At 44.2% G+C, this 10,618-nt stretch overlaps 1 protein-coding gene across 1 annotated transcript; it reads right to left on the bottom strand.

The window, feature by feature from the left end:
• Positions 1-844: 844 nt before the first annotated feature.
• fbxo28 (F-box protein 28) lies at positions 845-10,028 on the bottom strand. Its single transcript, XM_020103570.2, has 5 exons — positions 9,817-10,028; positions 6,336-6,445; positions 4,624-4,762; positions 3,604-3,799; positions 845-2,978 (listed from the first exon to the last, which is right to left on the bottom strand). Exons 1-5 carry the CDS (start codon positions 10,003-10,005, stop codon positions 2,473-2,475), a joined length of 1,140 nt encoding a protein of 379 aa, XP_019959129.1. The 5' UTR covers positions 10,006-10,028; the 3' UTR covers positions 845-2,472.
• Between the last annotated feature and the right edge of the window lie 590 nt (positions 10,029-10,618).

Here is a 10,618-nt window from a genome sequence, read left to right as displayed (position 1 = left end):
AACTGAGACGTAGTCTCAAATTAAGCCACTAGATTACACCTTTTGTTGTGTTTTGCTGCCGAGTGTCATAATACCCCCAAGATGTGACCTGCATTTCCAAAGGTTCATGCCATGAGGGTTTCAGGCCATCCAAACAACAGAAAAGCTTCAAACAAAGAAGAGGAAAGTGAAGCCACAATATGGGCTCACAGCTAATTTAACCTCACAAGGCAATAGCCAAGTTTGTACAGGAGAGGGGAAGAGTGCCACTGCCAGGGCACTAAGACAATGTTTCCTTAACCACTTAGGAAACTCGTTACTCTGAGCTATTCTGCTGTGCACAAGCAAGCCTCATCTGTAACTGCAAACCAGTCATAGGTTCATTTACACTGATAACAAAAGGACGATTTCAACCTTCAGTTTCAAAGTACGTGTTACAATGTAACTTAAAATATATATACTGCTTAAAGATTCGGTGTTTAGGAAATCTAGCGGTGAATATGTATATTGCATTCAACTTACTACCCCTCCTTCCAATTGTGTAGAAGAACCTATGGTGCCCTCCAGGCAACACAAATAGACTTATTTGTTAAGTTTGTCCACTCCAGGCTACTGCAGAAACATGGCTGTGGAAAAAGGGTAGTATATGTTCATTTCAAGGATAGTTGGTACAGAATCAGCTATGATTGTGCAACTACAGGGTCAAAAAGGGGACAAATTTGATTAGTTTTGACCACCTGTCCGTTTTTTTTACAGTTTGAAAAACTTAAGGCAAGTCATGGGATGCAAGTTTCTGCAGTGAAATCAGTAGAAATCAACAGCTTGGAAAGTAGAAAGACCACATTCAAAAAAACAGTAACACTCCTTGTTCTTTGCAAAATGTTAAGCTGTATTGAGCAGTACAATAATTGCAGAATATGGGATGAAATACGTAAAAACACCGGTATGATCCTTAAAGGACAGATGCTAAACATTATGTTGCCATTGGACTGTAGTCATATAGTTTCTTTCTCCACATACAGTAACTTCTAATGAGAAAGTGAAGCTAAAGGGTCTGCTCTCGCTGTACATCTTTTGAAGAAACTATTCTCACACAAAGCAGAGCCACAGCTACATTTCAAACAATGATATCTTGGAAATGCAATCCCCTTATAAAGAACATTTACCTCTCTGTTAGGCCCTGCAAAGCAGAGAGGGCTTCAGTCGACAGGTGACACTGACTAATGCTACCTGAACGCTGCCTTTTCCTTCTGTAAGACCACATCCTTCCTTGAAGGGGGATTCATAAACTGATCAGATTGAATTGGAAAGGTCTGAGCAGCAATTTTGAATAGAATAGTGAAGCAACTGGAAAGGAATATAACTACATACTATTTAGATGATTGTTATTGCACATATTCAAGTCAGGAAAAAGCAAATGTGAATGAAATAAATGTTTATGGATGCAGACTTCCTCATGAGAAAATGAAAGGGACATCAATTATTACCTATAATCACTTCAATTTGGTTCCAGCATTATAAGTAGTATTTTGGATTATTCATGCACATTGTCACTTGTGTTTTTTCACAGAACATCTGAATTTCTGCTCTGTAATACCAGAACATAAACATACAAGCTTCTTGGAAAAGCATCTACAATTAAAATCTGTGCAGTAATTTCAATGTGATCTTCAATAGACAGTCTTGCTGCGTAGGCCTACTTCCTGCCCACCCCCTGATATAGCTGAGACTAACAAATGGTTTGTATTTATGAGCGCTTTTCTAGTCTTGATGACAACTCAAACAATCCTTGTAAGTTTGGAGATATTCTCAACTCCCATGTTTAGACTGAAAAAAACGCTGAACTGATCCTACTAACAACTACTGTATGTGTCTAAAGCATGATACATCATAATCCTCTGTGCCCTAAAAACAAAAGATAGCCACATTGCTGCATTGGGTCACATGTTCCTTCATTACTATCATCTAACTCTCACACCATTTGCTCCTGTTTGTTTGATAAATACTACAGCGTGCAGCTGTGTTTGGAACTTTTTAAATTGACTATATATTTATGAGATTCACGTCTTCAGTATGAACCAATGGGCTCGGAGCTGAAAGCCACAGGTGGAAGGGGAAATCAGAAAGTGTTGAAGGACACATCAACCTGTTGCTGTGGGGGTTTTCATGCAATGTGTTAACAAGAGAAATATAGAAAAACAAAAGACAGTAACAGTAAATTAAAATTTAATGTTGACCCTGTCAACGGTGTGCAAAGTCGTGATGAAGCTGTGGGCTCATTGTTTTAAGCAACGTATTTAACACTATTCTCAAATCCAATACCACAAAAAAGAGATAACACTGGTAAAGCATACAGGGATATTTCTATTTGTGACTCATCTGACAGGCCGAACAGGTAATGACTGTTGGTGACGCAAGGGATTGGGAATAAGGTGTGATCAGTCAGATGTTGAAACCAAAAACAAAACTTAACTAAATGACACACATAGTCTCTTATTTCTTGCTGCGCAGCCGTTTCGACTGCCGTGGAAGGTCCAGGTTCTTTCTGGTGCGTTTGAGTGATGACCCTCCCTGACCCTCTGGCTCTACTGGTATCGAGACTGCAGCCACGCTGCCACTTGCCGGCAGAGTACCAGACGTACTGGCAACAGTTGAAGACACGCTGCTAGATGTGGAGGGGACGGCTGTGTTGGGCCTGGGTCCTCCAATTGCAGCGGCGCTACTGTCCATCAGTTCACGGAGCTTGTGCTCCAGCTCCGCAAGCCGGGCGTTCTGTTCACCAATCACCTGGGTCTGTTCCAGCAGCTTCTGCTCCTGGTCCTGCAGCTGCTTCTGCTGCTCCAGCTGTTTGACACGAATTTCTTGCATCTCCCTCCGCATTACTGTCATGGACGCCCCATTCACCTTCACCTGCTGCTGCACCTTGGTCATCTCAGAGCGGGATGGTGTGTTCTTGGCCAGCAGGGACATGGTGGTCAGGGAGGTAGATGGACCTGCCACTGATGGAAAAGGACAGTGTCAGGGGTATTTTACTGATGCACAAAAAAGATAAAACAAGGCTCCACTCAGGAGAAAAACTCTGAAGACGGATGTGAGAGAAAATCCCAGATCAGCAGTTTCAGAAACACTCAAAAAGTCCGACAGCAACAACGTCTCAGTCAAAAATCACTAAGGCCACATTTTATCTCCTTTCTTAAGTTTTAGGTGAACATGAAGCTCACCACACACCTTCAGGTCAGTGGACAACCCTCTCTACCGTGTAAGTCACAGCCACCCCTGCAGGTCTACATGTACATGAGTATCGGGGATGCAAGCATTCAGGCAACTCTGTCTTTTAAGTGAGAAATACTCCAAACAATCAACCAACTCCTCATTTTAGTTGGAAATTTCATTGGTACCTGGACATTAACGCTATAGTCATTCATATTGGTACTAATGTCAAATGTACACCCAGTGCGGTGTACTGAGACACAAGTGTTTAAATCTGTATTTCCAGGTATTCTGGTTTGACAATGTTCTGCCACAATAGAATGAAGTGACTTGAAATTGTCATATTATCACATACCACTGTGTTTAAATATTGAGGCCTACGTTAATGAGCCAGGAGAAACACATGTTTGTTACCTGGTGTAGACCCGATGAGACGGCCAGACAGATCAGCACCTGGCAGCTTCTTCTTCAGGATGGGGACGATCTTCTCATCAAAGTACTCCATGGCCATGGAGGAGATATCCCTCAGCTCCTGAAGAACCTCATGAGCTCGCTGGGGGGCACGAGTGGAGTTCACATAGCGTAGCACACGATAAATCTCATCTATCACCTGATAACACACAACACATGATGAGCAAATAATTCAAGAAATCAGAAAAAGTATACACTGAAACAATTTGTACAGCCCTGGTAATCTGACTGGGCCCTCTGCTGACCATGTATGGGAGCTACAGCCAATAAGAAATAACCAGTGAGGAGGAGTTTTCCTTCCATGATTGATCACCCTGCACACTGTAGTGACGCTAACTGCTGACTCTGTCTTTGTGTGTCAGTACACCCTGGAGAAGGCATAAGCTCATATAAATAAAGGCCTTTTACATTTTTCAAACCACTGTATGAGTGGCTGGACCTGGATTCTTCATGCCATTATTCTCTGGACAGATGTTATCCTAAAAGTTTTTTTATTTTACGTATATTCCTTATCATGAGCACCAATAGTCTGAGGGACACCAGTAGCTCTCATGCCACCTTTTCCTTCTTACATATTGATTGTTGATTTTATATTTAATCATCAAAACACATTGAACCAGTTTTAGGTCTGAAGTACATGGAAGGTGGTTTCTATAATAGATGATCAGATTACTATGGAGAGCTGGAGGGAAACATGAACTTGCAGGGGCAGGTGGAAATGGAAAGATGGAACATCGCCCCAACATCTGACAAATGAAACCTCACGCAACATAATTTTGGGAAAGATCACAATTTAGACAGGTACAACACTTAAAGTACAAGCTGAATATTTAAAGAAGACAGCACATCAAGGCATAAATCCAAACAGGGATTAGCGTGAGGAAGCCTATTAATTTGGTATTCATACGGGCCCTCTCTTTACAGAATGTTGCTGCTGTTTTGTGGACAGTCAGCTGAGCTAACCTTTCCAGGGATGAAGCAGCAGAGGTTGGAGTCGACATATTTCATGAAGGTCATGTTGAGCAGAGAGAGGCGCGTTTCCACGGCAGCCAGGATATCAGCATGACGGGCCAGTGAATGGTTTCTCCTCTCTGACTCTCGCCTGCAGACAATTCATTATAAACACTATGGTGAAGACAAGACAATTGACCAAACATGATCAAAAGGTATGATAGAACCTGACTACAGAGCTTTAGCTGACCATACTGTGAGTTCAACCTTTGCACAATTAGAAATCCAAGAACACATATATATTATATATATTATATTTAACACAGTCGGGGCTTGTTGAGATGAGTAAAAGTTAAAATGTTATATGGTCTGTTTTTATATAGCATTTTGCTAGTCTTGATGAGCCCTCAGAGAGCTTTTACAGTACAGTCCTTGCCATTCAGTCGCTTACATTTACACACAGACACACACAGTCAGGTAATGTGAGGTCAGGTATCTTGCTCAAGAACACTTTGGCATGCGGAATGTGAGAGACTGGGATCAAGCTGCTCTACCTCCTGATCGAGAGCACCAGTGCAGTTTTTATTCTTAGCCATTTAGACAGTTGATAGTGAAAACATATTATCTTTATAATTTAGTCATGCACATTTAAAATATTCTTTAAAGTTTCTGAAGAGCCTCACATTAAGTGAACTTCTGTCAGTTTAGTGGAATCAATCAGTTGGAGCTGGTTTTGGGTTGAAAAGGTTATATGTTGAGGCTCTAGTTTTGCAGACATCCCCTGAACCAGTGTATCTGAATCTTTTTGGAGAGTCACACCACTCATGATTAGCTTTCAGTGGCCTGTCTTGTGTATGTCCGATGAAATAGGTACAGCTTCACTGTCATTTGGCACAGCTGCTACACAGGCTAAATTTCAACTTTGCTCTACTCATGTAAGTTTGAAAGCAGTATTGGGCTGTTAGCTCTGAGCCTTAAAGTGTGTGTAGAATTTAGTGATATCTAGTGTTGAAATTGCATGTTGCAGCTGAACTCCCCTCACCCTCTCCTTCCAAACATGAAAAAGATACTGTGGTAGCCTTCAGTTGTCATAAAAACTCAAAAGGTGTTTAGTTTGTCCAGTCTGGACTAATGTTAAAAACATGGCGGCTTCTGTAGAGAGGACCCCCTCAATGTAAATATAAAGTATTTAAATATAAAGGACCTTTTCTGGGTTAAAGAAAACTACAATGCATACAATTTAGATGAAATGAACTAGTGAAAACATCATGAGAATTATTCTACATTAAGTTTCTGACAATAGATTCTTTCACCTAAATCTTACAAACTGGACCTTTAAAGTCTGTGCTCTGAGCAGTGCTGTGGCTGGAATGAGTCTAGAGGACTGGGGCTGCTGCTGCTGTTCTGCTGCTGACTCACACTCTTACTACACAGCCTACGCACACAAGATGCAAACCCAGTGCCAGGCTGTCTGTCTGTATCATTCAATTCATGTAGTAATCTCATTTTGAATACTTTAATAAGCAGGTACATTTCCTTCATATTATCAACCTTTATCAAAACATTCTTCCATCACCATCACTAACAACAAGGGGGCCGAAGACTGACACCAGACTTTAAATTGTCCCTTCCGAGACAAATTATGTTATTTCACAGTGAGTGTGGCTAAAACAAGACTTAACAATTGTTGTTATCTGCAGAGCTCATGCTGGTGTAACACTGACCTGGGTAGTTGGGCTTTAACTTGCCTCTGACACAGACTGTGGTAACGCTCCACCTTTAGGAAGCCCTGATTGAGAACACGCTGGCAGATCATGTCCATGCGCTTACACACCTGGAGAAGACAGATAAGAGAAAGTGAATTGAAAGTAATTTGCTGAACCTGGTTAAACAGTAGCGATGGCGACGGTGTGAGCAGTAAAGCAAACACGCCTGTAATGAGGGAGTGATGATGTCATTGGTCAACAACATTGCTGGCATTCTATTAGTTGGAGAAGTTTGACAGGGTCATTTCACAAAATCTAAGAGAAAGAGCAGAAATGAGAGCAGAAGTCTGGAAAGCACAGAGGCAGTTTGTGCAGCAATAGTAAATCTGAGAGCAAACAAACAGATTAGAGCAGGAACAGAGAGAATCTGCATGACAGGGACCAGAGGACAGAGAACAGAGGGAAATACTGCACTTAAGATATGAGAGACACCCCATACTACACCATCGCACCAAAACTATCCTCCCATCAGCTCTAGCAGGAACAAAACGTCTTCACCTTCTAACTGATCATTAAAAACAAGGGTTACATGAAAGGCACAGACAGAAGCTGAGAGCTTTGCATTGCACCAAACTGTGAGCAAGAGCCCAGCTACTCCAACAAGGTCCATGTGAGCCTGTGTGACGATCACACTGTGAGTGTGCATGTAGCAGACTGAAGTGAAGGGTGTGCTGGAGGAGCTGCAGAGACAGAGCAGTGAATCCCTTCCAGCTAAACACAGCAAGTGACACATGGCACAGGAGCAGTGGAGAGAAGTGAAGCCCAGCTCTGTTCTCTACATGTCCCTGCTGTCTTTCTCTCAGCTCTGTTCTCTACATGTCCCTGCTGTCTGTCTTTCTCTCAGCTCTGTTCTCTACATGTCCCTGCTGTCTGTCTGTCTCTCAGCTCTGTTCTCTACATGTCCCTGCTGTCTTTCTCTCAGCTCTGTTCTCTACATGTCCCTGCTGTCTGTCTTTCTCTCAGCTCTGTTCTCTACATGTCCCTGCTGTCTTTCTCTCAGCTCTGTTCTCTACATGTCCCTGCTGTCTGTCTTTCTCTCAGCTCTGTTCTCTACATGTCCCTGCTGTCTGTCTGTCTCTCAGCTCTGTTCTCTACATGTCCCTGCTGTCTTTCTCTCAGCTCTGTTCTCTACATGTCCCTGCTGTCTGTCTTTCTCTCAGCTCTGTTCTCTACATGTCCCTGCTGTCTTTCTCTCAGCTCTGTTCTCTACATGTCCCTGCTGTCTGTCTTTCTCTCAGCTCTGTTCTCTACATGTCCCTGCTGTCTGTCTTTCTCTCAGCTCTGTTCTCTACATGTCCCTGCTGTCTTTCTCTCAGCTCTGTTCTCTACATGTCCCTGCTGTCTTTCTCCCAGCTCTGTTCTCTACATGACCCTGCTGCTGCCTGTCTCTCTCTCTCAGCTGTTCTCTACGTGTTCTGCTGCTGTCTGTCTCTCAGCTCTGTTCTCTTCATGTCCCTGCTGTCTGTCTGTCTCTCAGCTCTGTTCTCTACATGTTCCTGCTGTCTGTCTGTCTCTCAGCTCTGTTCTCTACATGTCCCTGCTGTCTGTCTCTCAGCTCTGTTCTCTATATGTCCCTGCTGTCTGTCTCTCAGCTCTGTTCTCTACATGTCCCTGCTGCTGTCTGTCCCTCTCTCAGCTGTTCTCTACATGTCCCTGCTGCTGTCTGTCCCTCTCTCAGCTGTTCTCTACATGTCCCTGCTGCTGTCTGTCTGTCAGCTCTGTTCTCTACATGTCCCTGCTGTCTGTCTCTCAGCTCTGTTCTCTACATGTCCCTGCTGTCTGTCTCTCAGCTCTGTTCTCTACATGTCCCTGCTGCTGTCTGTCCCTCTCTCAGCTGTTCTCTACATGTCCCTGCTGCTGTCTGTCTCTCAGCTCTGTTCTCTACGTGTCCCTGGGGCTGTCTGTCTCTCAGCTCTGTTTTCTACATGTTCCTGCTGCTGTCTGTCTCTCAGCTCTGTTCTCTACATGTCCCCGCTGCTGTCTGTCTCTCAGCTCTGTTCTCTACATGTCCCTGCCGCTGTCGGTCTCTCTCAGCTGTTCTCTACATGTCCCTGCTGTCTGTCTCTCAGCTCTGTTCTCTACATGTCCCTGCTGTCTGTCTTTCTCTCAGCTCTGTTCTCTACATGTCCCTGCCGCTGTCGGTCTCTCTCTCAGCTCTGTTCTCTACATGTCCCTGCTGTCTGTCTCTCAGCTCTGTTCTCTACATGTCCCTGCTGCTGTCTGTCGCTCTCTCAGCTGTTCTCTACATGTCCCTGCTGTCTGTCTCTCAGCTCTGTTCTCTACATGTCCCTGCTGTCTGTCTCTCAGCTGTTCTCTACATGTCCCTGCTGCTGTCTGTCTGTCTCTCAGCTCTGTTCTCTACATGTCCCTGCTGTCTTTCTCTCAGCTCTGTTCTCTACATGTCCCTGCTGTCTGTCTTTCTCTCAGCTCTGTTCTCTACATGTCCCTGCTGTCTTTCTCTCAGCTCTGTTCTCTACATGTCCCTGCTGTCTTTCTCCCAGCTCTGTTCTCTACATGACCCTGCTGCTGCCTGTCTCTCTCTCTCAGCTGTTCTCTACGTGTTCTGCTGCTGTCTGTCTCTCAGCTCTGTTCTCTTCATGTCCCTGCTGTCTGTCTGTCTCTCAGCTCTGTTCTCTACATGTTCCTGCTGTCTGTCTGTCTCTCAGCTCTGTTCTCTACATGTCCCTGCTGTCTGTCTCTCAGCTCTGTTCTCTATATGTCCCTGCTGTCTGTCTCTCAGCTCTGTTTTTGACACGTCCTTGCTGCTGTCTGTCTCTCAGCTCTGTTCTCTACATGTCCTTGCTGTCTCTGTCTAACTCTCAGCTCTGTTCTCTACATGTCCCCACTGCTGTCTGTCTCTCAGCTCTGTTCTCTGCATTTCCCTGCTGCTGTCTGTCTGTCTCTCAGCTCTGTTCTCAGCATTTCCCTGCTGTCTGTCTCTCAGCTCTGTTCTCTACATGTCCCTGCTGTCTGTCTCTCAGCTCTGTTCTCTACATGTCCCTGCTGTCTGTCTCTCAGCTCTGTTCTCTGCATTTCCCTGCTGTCTGTCTCTCAGCTCTGTTCTCTGCATTTCCCTGCTGTCTGTCTGTCTCTCAGCTCTGTTCTTTACATGTCCCTGCTGTCTGCCTGTCTCTCAGCTCTGTTTTCTACATGTCCCTGCTGTCTGTCTGTCTCTCAGCTCTGTTTTCTACATGTCCCTGCTGTCTGTCTGTCTGTCTCTCAGCTCTGTGCTAACCATGTAGCAGCACAATGAGCACTGCGGGCAGCGGCTGCTCGAATTACACCGCTAATCCCACGTTAAACTCGGGCTCTCAGTGAGACGCCGCCCCGACACTGTGTCCACACACATGTCTCGGAGGCATCCTGCAGAAAGAGACAGTGCATGAGACTAACTGTGGCTTTGTTCTCCTTCCAGCTGGCTTGTTTTTGTTCTGCTTACCGAGCGGAGCAGGCTGATTTCATCGTAGGACAAGAAATTGAGGATAGTCTCAATGGCCACGATGGGCAGTCCTAACAGCGGGTTGTTCTGGTGCGGCTGGTCCGGTGGAGGAGTGGATTGTCTCGGTGACACCGCGTCTGAGTCCAAGGACCCAACACATCCGTCGACCCTCTCAACGACGGCCGCCATCTTGCTTTGCCAATGAGGAGGCGGAAGTGACGTATAGAAAGGAAGCTAGGGTGCCATTTTCCCCAAGTGATTTAAAAAACGTTCCCATTAAAAAGAAAATCATGTTTACTGGGTTGCTCCTTATGGAGGAAACATGTCAATGTTTTCCTGATCTTTTTATTTACTGTCTATGGTGCAGAGGGAAGTTAGAAAACTTTGTGTTTATCCTGCCTGGTTTATCTGTAATGAAGATTTTATAGGGAACGTTATTCATAAAATGATATATGTATACATTGCATGTCAGCAACAAAGCGAGCGTGCTTCTACTTTGAGATAAAGAACTAATAGACATCAATTTGTTTAGCAAGTTTTGAAATCCTGTTCATATTTTAAAATTACCATTAGATGAGTTTGATGTCTCTATCTGGCCAAGTACCAAGGTTATAAAATAAATGTGGTCAAAACATGTGTGCAATAGAATTCTACAAATGGTTTAAATCCAGAGTGGGTCTTAATTGGAATACAGATGGCCTTAGATAGGATGTTAGAATCCCCACATTGGTAAAACAAGGCAGGTTAGATGTTGCAAATTCCAAAAGTACAATCCAACATATTTGTAAAGATATAGACTGAT

The sequence above is a fragment of the Paralichthys olivaceus genome, chromosome 14 (genome assembly GCF_024713975.1).
Source record: "Paralichthys olivaceus isolate ysfri-2021 chromosome 14, ASM2471397v2, whole genome shotgun sequence".
NCBI lineage: Eukaryota > Metazoa > Chordata > Actinopteri > Pleuronectiformes > Paralichthyidae > Paralichthys > Paralichthys olivaceus.
The sequence above is the reverse complement of the archived record's forward strand: the minus strand, read 5'-3'. Positions and strand labels throughout refer to the sequence as shown.